The sequence below is a fragment of the Vicugna pacos genome, chromosome 33 (genome assembly GCF_048564905.1).
Source record: "Vicugna pacos chromosome 33, VicPac4, whole genome shotgun sequence".
Classification (NCBI taxonomy): domain Eukaryota; kingdom Metazoa; phylum Chordata; class Mammalia; order Artiodactyla; family Camelidae; genus Vicugna; species Vicugna pacos.
In genome coordinates, this window is record NC_133019.1 from 21765714 (window position 1) to 21784172 (window position 18459).

An 18459-nucleotide genomic window follows, 5' to 3' on the forward strand; every position below is an offset into this window, starting at 1 on the left:
CTGATTGTCTCTACCAATTAATGTTTTTGTTTGAGATGAGCCATTCCTCAGAATAGAATACAATTTTGAAGAATGAAACTCAGCAGTATTTTTTTCAGAAAACATTTTATTAATCTTGCCGTAGGATCTCAAGATGGTTATCAGATTATTATTTGCTGAATATTGAATGACCTGTATTCTCCAAATGTTTTATTCATTTAAAATGTTTATGCCGATGAGCTCCTTTTTCTGGTTGACCTATTGGATATACTTAAGTTAAAAGATGAGCAATTAGTTGAATGTAAGTGATTTCCAGGTACGCCTGGGGGCTGAGCAAATACAGCACACCACACTTGGGGCCTTTTGCTTGATTTTGTTTTAAGTCTCTCTGGTTATACTTTATAAGAGGAAGTATTTTTAAATTGAAGATATCTGACACCAGAGCACACTTTTCATAAAGGATAGCATCACTATGTTTTCTCTTTTTCAGAAGACAGTTATGGTTCTTTTTTTCTTTCTTAGGATAGACAGCCTCCCATGTGTGAACAGTATCCAGGACTCAAGCTTTATTCCTGATTTTTGAAGAACATTGTCTAGAAACCAATTAATGTGCTCTCCTAAGCAGTGTCGAAGGTTTGAGCTTCAGAGCTGTGGGACTTGCTTCAAGGGGTCCTTGCTTGTATCTCCTGATTGTTTATGGGTTTAAAAATATCCTGCATTATAAAACTAACAGGAAACCTAAACCAGCGCTTTTATGGGAACTGTGTCTTCTAACTACCCCTTTTTTCCCCTATAAAGTTTTACTGAAGTTTTTTAGAAAGGCATTAATTTGAGGAATGGTTACTTATGGTCACAGGAAAATGGCAAGTACAAATGAAATGACCTTTCAGTCATTCAGAAAAGTTTGTAAAGTTAATGTCAGGCCATACGTGGAGTAGGATGGGAAAGCACGTGGGCTGTTTTGGGCGCTGCCTGTGCCCTGCTGTGGGTGGAGAGGGGAGCTGTGCCGGGCAGTTGCTGCTTGCTCTGCCTTAGCGTCCTGTGTCTTGTCCTGCATTGTTGGCACTTTTATGCACAGTGGCACAACATAGTATGTGAAGGTTGCTTCCAGTTCTAGAAATAATTTTTAGAAAATTATGAGAGGTAGAATTATAAAAAAAATTGAAAGATCTAATTTTTAAGAGTAACGACATTTAGCTATTTAACATTTCTCATCCATTCAAGCAGTCATAAGTGACACCTGCTCCGTGCCTGACACAGTGGTACAGTGATGAACAAGGCAGGTCCAGGACCTAGCTTCACGTCATATTTGCAGCCTAGTTGGAGAGACAGACAGCAGTTAATAAATTGCAGTTGCAGTAATTGTGTTGGTCAGGGAAGGGCCACATAGATACTGATTACCGAAAATAAAATATTTGTTGAGCACCTACTGGCGAGATGCCAGCGCTGTCCAGATACGGAACCATTAACACTGCTTTTTGGTGTTTGGCAGGTATATTATTCCGTCTTTACAGAGGCTGGATGCTGGGTTTTACCGCTGTGTGGTTCGGAACAGAATGGGAGCGCTCTTACAAAGAAGATCAGAAGTTTACGTCGCATGTACGTGCACACTGGAGAACTCTGCAAGCGTTAAGTAGCAGGCAGCGTCTGTGGGTGCTGGCCAGTCGCCTTCCCCGTCCGTGGTGGGGACTGAGTTTCTGTCTCGGGTTCTACTGGGGTTAGGATAATCGCTAAAACTGATCGAAAGATAAGTAAATAGTCCATGTCCAGTGAAGATGAGGTAAAGGCCGCTGCTCCCAGTCCAGTGGATCCAGGGCCCGGTAAGGCACTGTGAGGATAAAAAAAGTGGACAGGATGCCTTCTGGCTTAGGAATTAGCTGCTCTTAGCTTTTATTTTTTTTCCGAATGTTTTTAAAATGAAAAATTAAGCCCAACTAGGTAAATCAGTTCACAATCAGTTACTTCCAGTTTTGCCTAGAAAGCCTTGCGCTGCACAGCAGAAGTGCGCGGACAGCGGCAGCCGCGCTGTCGGGCCGGGTCAGCGCTCCGCTCCGGGCCGGCGGTGGAGGGCGAAGCTCTGCACGGTGGCCGGGGGGCTCTCGGCGGGCGGGGGCTTGGGCCTGCCGGTGCTCTGTGGCGCGCGGGAGGGCAGGGGCCGGCCCGCAGGGCGCTCGGTGCCTGGGCAGCCCGGAATCCCTGCCGGGCGGGGCCCGCCGGGTGCGGCCTGTGGGCTTCGTTACGTTGTGAAACCGCCAGCAAAGCGGCTCTTCACTTAGAAGAAAGTGAAACGCGGTAGGAAAGGTTGAATCACACATGGCTCTGTCGCAGTGGATTTCGGGGGGCTCTAAAGAGCTCCGAAAGTGGGCCGCGCCGACAGCGGTGACAGTGCTTTCCCCGGGGCTGCGTCTGACCCCAGCTGAGGCCGCTGCGGCAGCGAAGCAGCCCCGGGCGGGCGCGGAGGCGCGGGCTGAATCACCAGGAAGGCGTAGCTTTCTGAAGGGCGGTGGTGAGGTCGCTCAGGTGAACTTGTCTGCAGAGGAATTCAGAACTTTCATTCAGCTGAGTAATTGAAAACATAACTCACAGATAAAAAATTACGGTCAATACCCAAAACATTTGAATACACTTAGACTTTATTACAATGCATTAAATTCTAGTTTTTAAAACTTGGACTTTGTCGTCCTTCATTACGCTTTCCTTGTTCCATCCTTTATCTCTAGTGCTAGGTTTTCCTCTCTCTTTTCTCCTCCTTGGTAACAGATTCCCCTTAATTTAAAATAGCCATGAACGTTTTCCTAATCTGTTTCATTTGTTTGTTTCATCTTTTTCCTAGAATATTAAACGCTGCTTGTAACATAGGAAATAATTTCTTTTGAATCACAAATCCATTGATAATAGAGATCTTTTATGGACTATACCAAATTTGCTTGAATTCAGACAAAAATACAGCACATATGCCACATTGGTGTGTGTATGCATGTATCTGTACCTGTCATAATGTGAAAATTTTCCAGAAATTTCACACAGTACTAATTTTTAAATTGGCCACTTATACCCACACTCTGATGGCTGGGTTTTCCCCTGAGATCCCAGTTTTTGAATGTTGTAAACCGGTAGCACAAAGACTGGGAGAAACCTACCTGCCCCAAGTTAAGTCAGTAGTGTGGGGTTTGGAGAACCCTCTAAAAACGAATCAATGGTTAAAAAGTATTTCTCCCAGAAGATCTCTTGGGGTCGTTCACCCCAGAAACGAGGAGGAGGCGCTGAGCAGGACAGTGGTGCCTGGGTGGCAGCCCCTGAGGAGGGTGGGAGCCGGGAGAGGCCTGAAAACGTTGTTACCACTTCTGAGAATGCTTCCTGTGGCGTGAGGATGCTTTTCAGCAATTTTCGTCACTGTTAGAATCAGTTGCAAACGTTTCACTGTATTGTTGCAGCAACACAGAGCCCAGGAGGTTCTGCTGAGTCACACGTGTGGGGGCCACTTTGGGGGCACGTGGCTCTGCCTCGCGTCCACCCCCCCCCAGAGCCGCCCGCACCAGCACTGTCGCTCGTCCCTCGTCCCGCTGCTTAATTACAGCAACAGCGGTGACTGTGCAGTAACATGCAGTTGCTTCCATCCTTGACCTCCCTCCCCCTCAAAAAGAGTTTTCTAGAACTTTAAAGGTCTGATTTTTCTCTGCAGATATGGGGAATTTCAAGGATACAGACCAGAGAAAAATGGTCTCACAAGGACAGGCAGCCGTTCTCAACCTCCTGCCCCTCGCCAGCTTCCCCAGGCCTCAAGTGACTTGGTTCCGAGAAGGACACAAGATTATCCCAAGCAACCGAATGTAAGTTGCTCCCTGCATTTACATTTAATACACAACTCACTGTGCTTGTTGACACCATTTACATGTTAAGCATATCAATTAAGCTTTGGAAAGAATGACCAAGCCTGGGAGACCTACCCCGATCCTTAGTAAAAGGCTATTTTCAGACTGGCTTGGAAACTTTTAAGCCCTTTAAGAAAATCGTCATGTAATGTTGCTATTCAGTTTGCTGCAGGCCCAACTAAGGCGCCCTGGAGACCTACCCCGATCCTTAGTAAAAGGCTATTTTCAGACTGGCTTGGAAACTTTTAAGCCCTTTAAGAAAATCGTCATGTAATGTTGCTATTCAGTTTGCTGCAGGCCCAACTAAGGCGCCCTCGCTCTTGCCGGCGCGGTCTTTTCCTCCTCCGAGCGCGCTTTCTGGGAGGTCGCTGTCATCCTGAGCTGGGTTAGCGCCATGCGCTAGTTTAATGAGCGCTGGTATTTACTTGCAGGGCTGTGGGTTCTTCCCTCTCTTTACTGAGCCGTGTTCGATACTTTCTTTGACAATAAAGCAGTGATGACTGCTTGCTTCTCTTTATCCTCTTACCCCACCGTGACAGTTTTATTTCCCTTTGTCTAATTAGTGGCTCGCCCACCTAGAGCAGAGTAGTCGCTTTGTGATTAGTTTAGCATTATTTCAAGGTGTTCTTGTCTGTGTTCTTGCCTGTCTCACATTCAAGGTATTATCTAAGGCCAAACAGTTTCTTCTTTTGGAGCTCTAAGTGATTGAAAAGAACATTTGATATATATTTCATAAGTGGACATTTTGCAATGTAATTTAAAGACAGTATGCCAGATGTAAAGGGTTCCAGGTTGGACATTGCTGAAAGAACCGTGAAATGCTGCAAGCTTGGGCAGAAAGTCAGATGCTTATGCCATCAGACAGTTGCACTCAAAAAAATATTCATGAAAAGAAAATGCTTTTGTTTTTGCTTTTTTCCCCAAAAAGATATGTGTAAGAATTTGCTGAATAGATTTTCAATGTACTTTCTCCCTGGCCTGAGCATCTATGCGGTTCCCTCTCTAAGCCCAATATGCCCACGCGTTCACTCAGGCATCCGAACCCTGCTTGAGCCAAGACGATTCTTAAGCTTATTTAGCAGGCGTTTCTACTTTGGTTATTGGAAACAGGAAAAGTATTGAAACATATAAACGCCATGTTTTAAAAATCTAACGAAAATACCAGTTACCTTCGAAAATGGGATGACTTCTATCCTTTTTCTTTATTTTATTAAAAGTTTCTGAGGTATCCACCTTTACATTGATTCCAATTACAGCAGATGCCTCTGGGGTTGGGGTGAGACAAAGATGAGGGATCAGTTTCTCGTTCTCATCGAAGACCGTTAGGCTGAAAGAAAAGGCAGCTGAGATGGGTTCTTGTGAAATATTCTGGAGGGCCTAGTGTCAGCCCGGGCGGCTGGGCAGCGTCAGGCTGAATTCGGGGGAAGAGTCACTCCTGGGGGCGGGGGGGTGGGCTGACTTAGGGCTTCTCTCAAACCCTGGAGTTTCTAATCAGTGTCAGTGTGGAAGAATTACTTTAACTCAGCAACAGATAACTATGTAGTAATTCACTTGTTGACTTGTAGTCTAGCTATATTCGTTAGGCAACATTTATTCAAGATGTTACAAAAGGATACAGACTGAAATAACAACTCTTAATTTTGCAAGCTTTGCGTTTTTTATTGGCAGATGCTTGCTGAAGACTGTTGACTTCCTGGTGAGCTAGTAACGCGGAGGGGCCGGCGGCGCTTTCCCTCAGTGTCGCACCACACAAGTGGGCCGCTTGCGGCGTGAAGCTACTGCGTTGATAGATCTCCAATCTCAGTAGAATAATATGCCGGTATAGGCTCTTTTAAGGGTTGAGATGAGGCTGCTTATGGATATTTACACGTTTTCAAGGCCCTTTAGTTTCATATTTTCCACCTCATCATCACCCCCACGTCTATTAAGTACCTGCCATGCAAAGTATCATAAATCAGGACTCACGTAGTTTTCTCAAGTTTATACATAAGTCAAAGGTACACTCCTTTCCACTTCTAGAAGTTCAGCGTTGGACCTCAGATAGGGGGCGTTTATGCGTTGCCCCCTCCCAGGCGGCTGGCAGACAAAAGTCGGACAGCGTTGGAGCACCTGCACCAGCAGAGGGATCATGTACAAGTGGAACGTCTGACTCAGCGTTCCACACCTGTTGAAACAGGTCAAGCCTCGCCACCGGCTGTTAACCTGGCGCTCTGAGGTCGGTCCCCTAACACAGGGGAGAGATGGAACTTGTCTTCGGGAGGGGGAACCTCATCTTGCCATCCCAACTCCCCTGTTTTTAAATATTATCCCATAACCTTAAAAATGTGACCTTTAGGCTCACAATTAAATGATTTTTTTTTCATTTTCAAGGAAACATTAAGTCTAATGTTCCTCAACTTGAGAAATTGGCTGAACAGCCTATTAACAATTGTAACTCCAGCTATGACTTCCTGAGCACCACTTTAAACACATCTCCTCTAACCTTCACAGTCGCCTTCCAAGGCAGGTGTAATTAGCCATCAGAATGAGGATCGGAGGTGTTAAGTGACCCAGCCAGGGGCACACAGCTGGCAGGTGGCCGAGCTGGGACTCAGACTGGGTCTGCCTGACTCTAAATCGCATGCTCTCCTCCGCATCCGGCTAATTCTTCTCTTCACTTTGTTTTGGGGAAACTTCTTCGTGCTTTTGATTTATTTTTTCCTTACACTACTTTCATCTTTTTTCTCCTTTTGGGGGCACCAGCTTTCAATCTGAAACACTATAGGTCAGCCTGGATTTGCCACGAGCCACATTCTTGCAGAGACACACGCCTGCGTCAGCGCCGAGCACGCCTGTGTGCGCCTTGTTTGTCCCTTCTGTGCTCACCCCTAACTCCAGGAGTTGTTGACAAAGGGAGGGCAGTGTGACCTTCCAGTTAAGGCAGGACTTAATGGAAGTCCCAGGCCTGGTGGGAGGAGGACACGGAGATGATCCCTGCACGGCGATCACAGGTGCCTTAGCGCGGGGCGAGGGGCAACGAGGGGTGTTGGGGAGACGACCATGCTCAGAACCCGCCCCCTCCCCGACAGCCTCCGTTCCTGAGCTGCGTGTTGTTGGATGACGAATAGACTGTGTCGGGAAAACAGCTGAACTCTGTCATTCCCAGGAAGGGAGTTGAAGTGAACGTCCCAGTGGTGGTCCCGAGCTGCTCCACATTCGCGAGGGAGAGGCTGAGTGGAACCCTGGCAGAGCTCTGACTGCAGCTTGGGCGCCTGCCTCAGTCACCCACGAAGCCTTTGTGGAGGGCACGCTGTGTGCAGATGCCGTCCTAGGTGGTGAACCAAGGATCCCTGTCCTCAGGGAACTGACATCCACCTGGAGGGAGGGAGGCGCCGGCCTGGCGTGCGGCGGTGCCGGCGGAGGCTGCGGGGCCGGGGCAGGAGGGCAGCGGGGCGCAGTAGGGAGGGGCGGCTATTTTAGACATGGAGCCCACGCAGACCGCTCGGACACTAAACCTGCGTGGATCCAGGGAGCGGGGTGGGGCGGGGCGCACACTGGTGAGGAGGGCACGTGTGGACGCTCAAGGTGGGCACGTGCCTGTGGTGTCTGAGGAGCGGCACGGAGGCCAGTGGGGCCGCTGTGGACCAGGGAGGGGCAGGAGACGAGGTCGTCCAGGTCCCTGGGGCCAGATTCCTGGGAGCAGGTTACTTGGCCAGGGTGAGGACTTGGGCGTCCGCGCTGGGCACCGGAGCGGAGCAGCGCCCAGCCCCACTCAGGGCTCTCCGTGGAGGGCTGTGTTAACAGTCAACTGTAGGGCGACAGAATGGGAAACCAGGAGCCCGGTAGGGGCTGCTGCAAGGACTCGGGGGCTCAGATCGGGGTGCTGGGGGCCGGGGGAGAGACTGGCCGGATGCTGGTGCATTGTGGAAGCAGAAACAGCCAGATTTCCTGCTGGACTGGACGTGACGTGTGAGAGGAGAGAAGCACCGGTAATTCCAGGAGCTTGGGGCTGAGCGACTGGCGGGATGCAGTTACCGTCTCCTGAAATGGGGAGACGATGTGGGGGGCGTGGGGGTCGGTGGTGGTGTCTGAAGTTTGTTTGGGCATGTCAAGTGCGATATGCCAGGAGACGGCCGAGAGGATCCAGTTGTGGGACAGTTGTGTGTATGTCAGACTGAGTGCTAGCAGAGAGGTCGTGGTTAGACTCGGGGGCTGCTGCTGTGTTGGTATTTGCAGGTCTTCAAGCTCTGGCGGGACTGTCTGAGCTGGTAAGTGAGGCCCGGAGGGTTCCATTGTATCAGGGAGGAGGCCCGTGGCTGCACGTCACACGGGACAACTGTGGGTAGGCAGGAAGGGAATGTGTGAGAGTGTTTCGAGAATTGCAGAACCAAGCCAGGAGAAGGGGAGGACTGGGCGGTGACCAGGAAGCAGGCCGACACTTGCTAGCCTCCCGGGGCCGTCCAGGCCCTGAGTCCTGGGACTCTTGGATGTTAGGGGACGTGTGACATGGCAAAAGGGTGAAGTGGCAGGAGCAATAGGGAGCTAGTGAGGTGGGAAGGGGGCACAGGAGGAAGACAGAGTCTCAGGACTGGAGCAGGTGACTCTAGGGTCTGTACCCGTGATCCGCACGTGCCAGCCTCCCTTCAGACTTCGGCTGGTGGCCGTCACCACCGAGCGCCGTGACAGCAGGCCCTGCCCCCCAAGCAGCCCTCGCCGCCCCTGGGTACTGACCGTCGAAAGCGTCCTTGTTTCTGTAACTCTGCCTGGCCTGGTGCTGTGCAGAGCAGGCCCGCAGCACTGGAAGGGCTCAATGACGAACTGAGCGAGTGTGAAGAAAAGGTGTGTGACACCTGTAAGCTCCCCACCAAGGAGGGGAAAAGGCGTGACGGGCCTCAGGAGAAAACGCCGCTGACGGACGAGAGATGCGTCTGAGACAGGCAGACGGCGCTGGAAGAACTGAGAGTAAGTCGTCCTCAGAACTCTGAGTAGGTAACTACAGGTTTTATTTATCTGAGAAGATGGAAAAAAATGCGTGTTTCTTTTTCTGGTTTGCTGAATCTGAGCAGTCGGTTTGCTGTCTTCGCACATCAAAGCTGGGAGTAGCCTTGTCTTATAAGCATAGTCTAGTTTGATAGTAAAATTGTTCTGGGTTGTTTCAGTTAAGATGCATGTTCTTTGTTTCCTTTTATTTCTCAAAATATGAAACGTGAATGTTATGTCGTGCGGCGTTTCTCTTACCTCCAGGAGGTAATTTATGTCGGCAGTTATCAGATTAGGACGCAGAAACTTGTTCTGTGCAATGCCATTCTTCTGCTTAATTGCCGGTTTCTGTGCTCAAACGGCACCGTGCAGCCGACCTGACAGGAATGCGTGGGCATGAGTGTGCTGGCCTGTGCTTCCCTGGGAAGGCGAGGTTTACAGATTAAACATTTCAAACCTCCAGCCAGCTTTGAGGGATGACTTGCCAGGAATGATCTGAATTGTGAAGTATGGGCAGTAAACAGCATGCCAGGTGACTAGAAACAGTCTGACTCGTAATTGTCCATGCTTAAATACCTGAACATCCATTACCGTATTACCAGTTCATTTCTACTGCTGCAAGAAAGATTTGTTTAAATGAGCACTTATATTGGAAGTCACAACCTAATGCTTGAAAGAAGGATGTCTGGTTGTAATAATATTTTTATAGTTAACTGGGCTTTCAAAACTATGCTTTTAAAATTTTTATATTATGTTTTATAGGCATTTTGTGACTGTTTATAGAGTATGTCTATACGTGTGAATTGAGCCATATTTGGTATAAGTGAGAAAGACTGGGATGTGTGGGCTCAGACCTGCTTCCACCGTTAATTCTGACCTTGGGCAGGATCACCCCGTGCTTTGCCTCCATTTCCTCCTGTCAGAATTGAGGAAGGTCAAGTGAATGGCCCCTGAGGTCCCTTCTGGTGTTCACACTCAGCGGTGCTCGGGAAGGTGCCCGTGGCCCCCCTTCTTCCTTCGCGCACCAGGGGTACTTGGTGAGTGCCTATTCTGTGCCAAGCACTGTTTAGCTGCCAGGGTCAGAAAGGGAATGAGGCTTCAAAGCTCCTGCCCTCCCCACGTTATGGTCCAGTGTGGGATTCTTTCAGGGATGGTGAAAGCCACAAGGGAGAGGAGCAGGGAGGGAGACAGGAGAGGGCTGAGTGGGAGGTGGCCCTCGACCTCGAGGGGCCAGGGACAGCCTCTCTTTGCAGCTGATGTTTGAAAACCACTTTATTGGGTTGTGATTTAGGTGCAGCACAATGCACAGAGCACACACACAGGTTGATGAACTTTAACAAGTGTGTTCACGGATGCCATTAGCACCCTAATCAAGCTCCCCGGTGCGGTTGTTACCCCGTGCCCTGCCCCACCCCCCCGCCCACTAGTCTAGTTTCTGCTACCGTAGGTTAGTTCACTTGTCCTAGAACCTTTTACAGAAGATGAAATCTTCTGTTCCTGCCCTCTTTCATTCAACACAATTCCTGTGATATGATCAAGGTGATATTTAATACTAAGAACTATTAATATTTTTGAGCAGGTGACACTGTTTTAAGTGTTTTCTCTATACCAATTCATTTAATGCTGCCAGCAGCCCAGCGAGTCTTGCTGTTACGACCCTCACTTTGCCGAGAGGCACAAGGACAGGAGGCGGGCGGCCAGTCAGCGTGAGCGCCTCTGGCCCCTGGGCCCACCCTGCGCAGCGCTGCGCTCTCAGGCTGACGCCTGACAGGTGAGGAGCCAGTGCTGCCCAGCCCTGGGGGTGAGCATTCTGAGCAGCTGGGCCACGTCCACACAAAAGCAGGAAAGAGCTTGCTGTACTTGCTGGACTGAGGGCCTGTGGTGGTCAGGGCATGGGGGAAAGTGGCAGAAAGAGTGGAAAGAGAAGAAGCCTGCAAAGGAAACAGATCCTGGAGGTGCCAGAATCTGGAAAGAAACCTGGATTTTATTCCATATACAGTGGGATGTTTTGGAAGTGTTTGTGGTTTGTTTGGGTTGTTTTTATTTTTTGTTTGAAATTTTTTGCAACTGTCGTAAAATATGCGTAACATAGAATTTACCATCTTAACTATTTTTCAGTGTAATTAGTGCATTAAGTGCATTCACACTGTTGTGCAGCCGTCACCACCATTCATCTTAGCACTCCTTCACCTTGCTTGCCAAACTGAAACTCTGTCCCCACTAAATAATAACCCCCCACTGCCCCAGCCCCGGCACTCCTCTCCTGCTTTCGGTCCCTGTGAGTGTGAAGCTGGTAGGTCCCTCACATAAGTGGAATCACAGTATTTATTTGCCCCCCACTTTTAATTAAACAGCATTTTGAGTTCATTGTGGGTTCCCCTGCAGTTGTCAGGGAGGCAGCACGCCCTTTGCCCAGTTCCCCCACAGGCTGAGCGCTTGCGGGCCTGCAGCACAGCTCGCGGCCAGGACGTCCATGTTGACGCATCGAAGCCCGGAGCACCTCCGTTCCCCCAGGACCCCTCACGTTGCCCATTTACTGCCACAGCACCTTCCTCAGCCCTCAGCCCCACCCAAAGCCCTGGCAGTCATAATCTGCTCTCCGTTTCTATGATGTTATCACTTGAGACAGTTCTGTAAGTGGAGCCATGCCGTCTTTAGCCTTTGAGGGTTGGCTTTTTCCACCCGGTGTGGTTCCCTGGCTTGCTCAGGTCGCGCTTCCTCCACTGTGTCATGTCGTTGTCCGTGGTGCTGACGCACCACGGCTTGTGTCTCCGTCCACCTGTTGAAGGACATCTGGGTTGGGTCCAGTTTTCCACCCTGTTATTAAAGCTGCTGTAAACGTCCATGTATGTGTTCTGTATGAGCATGTCTTCATTTCTCTGGGATGGATGCCCATGAGAGCAGTGACTGGCTGTGTGGTAGTTGCATGTTTAGTTGTTTTAGGAAAATGCCAGGCTGTTTCCAGAGTGACTGCACCGTTTTATGTTCCTGCCAGCAGTGTGAGTGGCCCAGTTTCTCTGCTTCCTCACTAGCATTTGGTGTTGTCACTGTTTTTTATTTTAGCCATCCTGATGGGTGTGTAGTTATAACTCATTGTTTTTAATTTACATTTCCCTAGTGGCTAATGATGTTGAACGTCTTTTAATGTGCTGATTTTAAAAAGGACCAAATAGGGAAAAGCTCAACTTCTTGAAGTGAAAAATACAATCATTTATTTAAAAAGTCCGTTGAATGGGTGAAGGAGCAGACAGTGTGCAGCTGAAGTGAGAAATATTGTTCTGGTGTGTCTGAGGAAATGCTCCGAATAAAGCACAGAGACAGAAGATGGAAAATACGGGGGGACAGGCAGGAGACAGGGGTGGCAGAGTGCCCAGCAGAAATCCCAGGAGAGCCCCAGCAAGAAGGAACAGAGAGGGCGGGGTCACGCTCACAGACGGAATTGTTGTGATGCTTCCTGCCAAGACGGGTCTGCAGAGCCACAGAGCAGAATGAGCTGCAAGTAGGAGAAATAAAAATAAACCCAAATCTAAGCTTCTTATAGTGTAAGTGTAGAACCTCAAAGACAAGAAGTCTTCAAAGCACCTGCACCTGTAAGCCAGGGCTCCTCAGCGAGCAGCAGTCAGATGACAGTTGACAGCAACAACAGAGAAGACGACAGCGGAGAGGATCCGGAATGCTGTCTTCACCACGCTGGGGCACAGCTGTCGCGGGGAGCGTCACATCCAGCGTGACTGCTGTCCAGTCGTGAAGGAGAAAGGAGGACATTTTCAGACTGAGAATTTACATTTCTGAGAACTTTGCTGGAAGACGTATTGAGAATGGGCTTGAGGAAAGAGAGTGCTGAGTCTAGAAGGAGACAGAGCGTTGGAAAGGTTGGTCTGCACTTTATTGTTTTCTCTCGTTAGGAAATCCTTGGTAACTGCAGTTTTAATATACTTAAAGAACAGAGAAGGAAGTGGCGACAGCGGGATGAGGTATCTCCGGGAACTTTATCGAGACTGGCTGCAGAGAAGTGGTGAGTCCCTGCTGTCAGGGGTTGCGTTTCTGTCAAGGTGGGAAATCACAGGATTCAGGCAGACAGAGTGGAGGTCGCTGGGCACGTTCCGGAAGCTGACCTCGTGCCTACTGCTTTGGGACAAAGGGTACATCACAGCCGGAGATCCGTTTCTAAGCAGAGGCAGGAGCCTGTGGAGCGGGGGTGGGCATCTTACAATTACTTGGTTCCATTTGAGTTGGCAATGTACTGTTTAACTGTAATGACAAGAGTTTAATATTCTATGTACCAATTTTTCATTTGAAAATAAAATACCACTTCATTTTACATGGGCAGATCCAGTGACAATAATGCATTTCTTCACAAATATGAGCCTATTACACACCTTAAGTCAGTTGTACATAATTGCATTCCACCAACTCTACATAATACTTTAATTAAAACTAGGATAATTAAAATACAGTTTTAATGAACAATAAATTCTGAACTTGCCAAGCCTGGAATGTGTTAGTGGAATCATACCTTGCTCTTTCTTTGCCCTTAAATCTGTATCCACACTGTGTCTTGAAATGGCAACAGTCATGAGCAAGAGGCATTTTTAATGCATTTATCAGTTTGTGCTAGTGAATAATGTGCTTCTTTATGACCGCCATGTATCTGTCTACCCTCCTTGCATGTAGTCAGTTGTTTGCTAATAATTATACCTAATCTGTAGAAGCAGAGAAAGGTTTCCTTTGTCTCCCCACGCCAGTTTTACTGAGCTATAATTGACATATAACATTGTTTTATTTGAGGTATACAACATAATGATTTGATACATGCGTATACCACAAAATTACTACCACGATAAGTTTAGTTAATATTCCTCACAACACATAGTTACAGTCTTTTTTCTTGTGATGAGAACCTTTAAGATCTCCTCCCTTAACTTCCTCTCGTACAGTACGGGTATTCAAGGCACCACGCTGCACGCCTCGTCCCCAGGACTTGGTACAAGGGGAAGTTTGCACCTTTGACACCTTCACCCGTTTTCCTCCCGTCCCCCGCCTCTTGCAGCTGCCAGTCTCTCCTGTTTCTGTGAGTGCAGTTTTTTTAGATTCCACGTATAAATGAGGTCATACAGTGTTTGTCTTCCTCTCGCTGACTTATTTGCCTTAGCACAGTTCCCTCAAGTTTCCCTTCTTTTTTGTGGCTGAATAATACTCATATAAACATTCATCAGTTGCTGGACAGTTATGTTGTTTCCACGTCTGAACTACTGTAAATAGTGCTGCAATGAATGTTGGGGGTACAGATATCTTTTTGAGATATTGATTCCATTTCCTTTGGATATATATTCAGAGGTGGAATTTCTGAGTCAAAAATATCTGTTCAAACTTTTGAGGAGCCCGCATACTGTCTTCCCCAGTGGCTGCACCAGTTTGCATTCCCACCAGCAGTGCAGGGGGCCCTTCCCTCCACGGCCTCACCACCACTTGCTGTCTCTCATTTGGTAGCAGCCATTGTAGCAGATGTGCTGTGATGTCTCGTGGTACTTTTGATTTGCATTTTCCTGACGATTAGTAATTTTAAGCCTCTTTTCATGTACCTGACTGGTTATTTGAATATCTTCTTCGGAAAAATGTCTGTTTAGGTTCTTTGCCCATTTTTAATTGAATTATCTCTTTGTCTTGAAGGCCCAGCACCTTAGCACAGTGCTTGGCCATACTACATAATTAATGTTCATTGGATGAAGAGAAAAGTATTTCTTGGGCGAATGGATAGATAGTACTTGGTTCATCCTGGGGAGAAGGTTTCGGACTGTGTACACAAGACTGAGACTCAGGAAATAAAGATCTGAGTCTCAGCTCTGTCTCTTAGTAGCTGCTTGACCTTGGGCAAGTCCTTGAACTGTCCCCAACAGCGGTGGTATGATGGGCTATCTCAAGTGGAGATCATGGTACCCACCCTACCAAGCGCTCGGAATTAGTGGTGCCTTGCAGGAGCGAACACGGGACAATGTGAGGCTCCCTCCGCTTCCCCTCCCCCTCCCTTCCTCCCCAGGTGAAAGCGTCCTTGGGGGTTTAAGCCGGTCTTCGCCCTGGCTGGGTAGGTAGGGAGGCGTTTCCACCTGTGCATCTAACGTATGCTTCATCACGCAGTCAGGTACCAGTGCCTTTTATGAGCTTCAGTGTCAGTGCTGCTCTCCCCAAATACAGGAAGTCATTCATTCATTCATTCACTCATCTGTTCGCTTAACAAGCACGTCACTGCACTGGTGTCACCCACGGAAGTCACTCCTGAAGCACCAGATTCCCTGTGAAGGAAATATGCTTTGGGCTGCGGCCACGGGGACACTGCTGGAGTGAGCAAGTCAAGAAGACGGCGCAGCACTTCCACCCGTGCCCTGGGCGTGGGCGTGGCCCTGAAGGGCAGCTCCTGGCGGCACTCCAGGAGGCTCCCGCACGTCTGTGGAGAGCCGGCGGGCAGGGTGGGACCCGGCGTGTGTGTGTGCTCTGGGAACTATCATGGCAAGCCTGGTCTCGTCTGGTCCTACCCCAGGGTGCTTACGCAGAAATCTTGGATACCAGTGTGAAGTTCTCCCGCACAGAGAAGAAAGGAAGAGGGAACCCCGGGAAGGAAGGGATGTGCTTAGATCTTGGAGAAGGTCACGGGGTGTCCCATTCCAGGGCATGCATGCACTTTGGGGTTGGGGCCGTGATGAGCTGTGAATGGGAGAGAGCTAAGGCAGTGGGGTCTGGGGCGGATCAGAGGAGGTCAGACAGATGGCAGGTGGCCAACTGAACTTGGCAGAAGTGCGGTAGAGTTGGCAGCCTCCTCCACGTGGTGCTCTCTTTGTGGGAAGAGGGCGGCCTTTCCGGGGGTGCAGTGCGCCGTGAAAAGTCCTGGAGATCACGTGTAGGGAGGCGGTCGGGGACCATAAGCAGGAGAGGTCCTGTATGCATGCCGCGTGTCTGAGGCGTGGATGGGCTTTGAGAGCCCGCGGGGCGTGGGAGAAGAGCTGCCTCGGAGAACCAGCTGTGCTCTCTCTGGTCATTTTCCGATTTGGGGCAGGTCTAACTTCCTGCTTGCGGGACTCAGCTTTTTCACATGTAAAATGGGGTGAAACCAGTCCTGTGGGGGTCTTGTGTGAGAACGCTTTGCTGGTTTGTTGGCTGGGGCTCTCGTGAGAGGAGGGAGCTGGCTGTCCGTGGGAGCACGGTGGTCCGTGGGGCAGGCACGTGATGTGCAGCCAGTGCAGACTCTGTGGGGAGACCTGCATTGCTCTGTCTTTCTGCAAGACTGCTCTAAATCTTCCTGGCATTCCAGTAAAGAAAGCAGAGGACGTCTTATCAGACCAATTTTGTGGATGACTGCGTGGTGGAAGAAAGTGGCTGCGTGATTTAAGGTCAAATCTCTGTTAGTGATAGAGCCAGGGATGGCGCTCGGCCCCTGAATAATGCCTTTCTGTTGTTTTTGTGAATGTTTATGACGAAGTTGATATCAGCTTGCCCCCAAGGGGGGTGATTTGGCAAAAGGGGCCCCCCGTGGGCATTTGCCACTGTTAGCCAGGTGCCCTAGGGCAAGCCTTTCACTTCTGTGGGACTCCTTTTCTTCATCTGGAAAGTAGAGGTGGTGGTAAACCAGCCTGCCTGCCTCAGGGACATTTATTTTCATGTGTAATTTTCAAATATGGTAACAGATACAGTAGCCTTCTGTAAATTACAAAGTGACATGTCTGTGTGACACAGAATCATTTTCTCATGAGGGCCCATTCTTCGCTGTAATCAGATCTGACCAAAGCCTGGTCAGATCTAATCGCTGGAGAATTTGCATCCAAATGACAGTTCCTAATGTCAGCATCATCAATCGTCCACTCAGCCTGTCAGTCAGTGGCTCTGGGGGTAGAAGGATCGATACAGCGATTCTGGCTCAGAAGGGCTCACCGTCTCATGAATGGATTGTAGCTAACTCACCGTAGCTCATCTTGTGTAGTTTTTTTTTTTAATAATAGCTTTATTAAGATGTAACACACCTATCATAAATTCTTTTCAAAGAATGTATCATTTGAACTGTGTAGTTAATTTGGTGTCTTAGTCTACAGTTGACCTTTGAACAGTACAGGGTTAATCCACATCGAACTTGCAGTTGACCCTCTGTATCCCCGGTTCCTCTGCACCTGGAGGTGCAGCCAACTCTGGACCCCAGGTAACGCTGTAGTATTTACTATTGAGAAATATCCACCTGCAAGTGGACCCACACAGTTCACACCTGCAAGGCTCAAGGGTCCAGCCTGCTCACAGAGTTGTGCAGTCGTCCCCACTAACAGAACACCTCCATTGCTCCGAAAGGAAACCCCGCACCCAGGAGCAGGGCTGCTCACCACCCCTTCCCCCACCCAGACCCTGACGACCGCTGATCCGTGTTCTGTCTCTAGGAATTTGTCCTGGACACTTCGCATGAAAGGAATCGTATATTATGTGGCCTTCTGACACCTTGTATGGTCTTTACTCAGTTGGCTTTTTTTCTTTTTTTGCCTTTTTTATGTTTCACTGATCATCGTTAAATATTTCATTGACTCTTTTTTCTTTTTTGCCTTTCACCAGTCACCATTAAATATTTCATTGGATTTTTTTTTGGGTAACTTTCTTGAGCTAAGTTCCACGTGGGTAAAGGAAAGACACTCCTTCATTCCTTTAAGAAATGCCTCCGTTGTGTCAGACAGTCTGGCAGGTACTGGTCTGATGCCACGAGGGTCCCTTTCTCTCAGAATTTACAGTCAGGTAAGGCTAAACAGGTGGAAAATGGGCGAACAAACAAACATACCAAGAGCCTCAGCCCTGGTCAAGGATTTGAGGATTAGGCCGAAATTTGAAGAGAAGGAGCCAGTGACATGCAGCCGTGGGGCTGGACGTTCTGGGTCGCGCACTGGCCAAGAGGCTGAAGTGAGGAGGAGCCTGGCGGTCTGAGACCTGAAAGAGAGCCGCGTGGGGACGGCGGGGGGCACACCCCAGTGACAGCAGGGCCGCGGCCACGTGGCTGTGGAGAAGCGGATGGGCTTTGTTCCGAGTGCAGTGGAAAGACACGAGGGTGCCGTGATCTGATTTGCTGCGAGAAAAATCCAGCTGCTTTGTGAAGAACGGACAGTAAGGGGCAACAGTGGAAACAGAATCCTCACCAGGTTTCTGCCAACATCTTGCCTGGCACTCGAGGTGCTGATAGCTCGGGTTAAGATGGGGCAGAGAAATGGAGAAAAGTGGCCAAACTAGAGTGTGGGTTAAAAGTAGAACCCAAGTTGCGGCACGCGTGGGTAATGCCAAGGCGAGGGTTGAGAGAAGTAGGCTCAGCAGGGCCTGCAGATGGACTGGGCGTGCAGTGGAGTCGGGCTTCTCATTTCTGATCTGAGCCCTGGGTACATACTTACCAAAATAGTGACAGCCTGGTAAGAGTGGGTTTGGGGTCCGTGCAGTCTGAGAGAGATGCGTCTGCACAGGAGGGCTGACTGGACAATTGATGTGCATGGGTCTGCAGCTCAGAGGAGAGACCTGGGCTTGGGGTACAGGGTTCGGGATCATCGGTACACAGGTGGCATTTAGAACCGTGAGAAGGGGTGAGCTCTTCTGGAGAGAGAGATTTCAGACAGAAGAGAAGCCAGCTCTGAGAACTCCAGCAGTT

The 18459-nt window shown here is 49.2% G+C and overlaps 1 protein-coding gene across 1 annotated transcript in view; it reads left to right on the forward strand.

Annotated features, from left to right (window-relative positions):
- Positions 1-18459, forward strand: part of LOC140691186 (protein sidekick-1-like) — a 390631-nt gene that overhangs the window by 75346 nt on the left and 296826 nt on the right. The window contains exons 4-5 of the mRNA XM_072954110.1: positions 1472-1578; positions 3662-3809. Of these exons, the coding sequence (XP_072810211.1) occupies positions 1472-1578; positions 3662-3809 (255 nt within the window). The remainder of the gene's footprint in view (positions 1-1471; positions 1579-3661; positions 3810-18459) is intronic.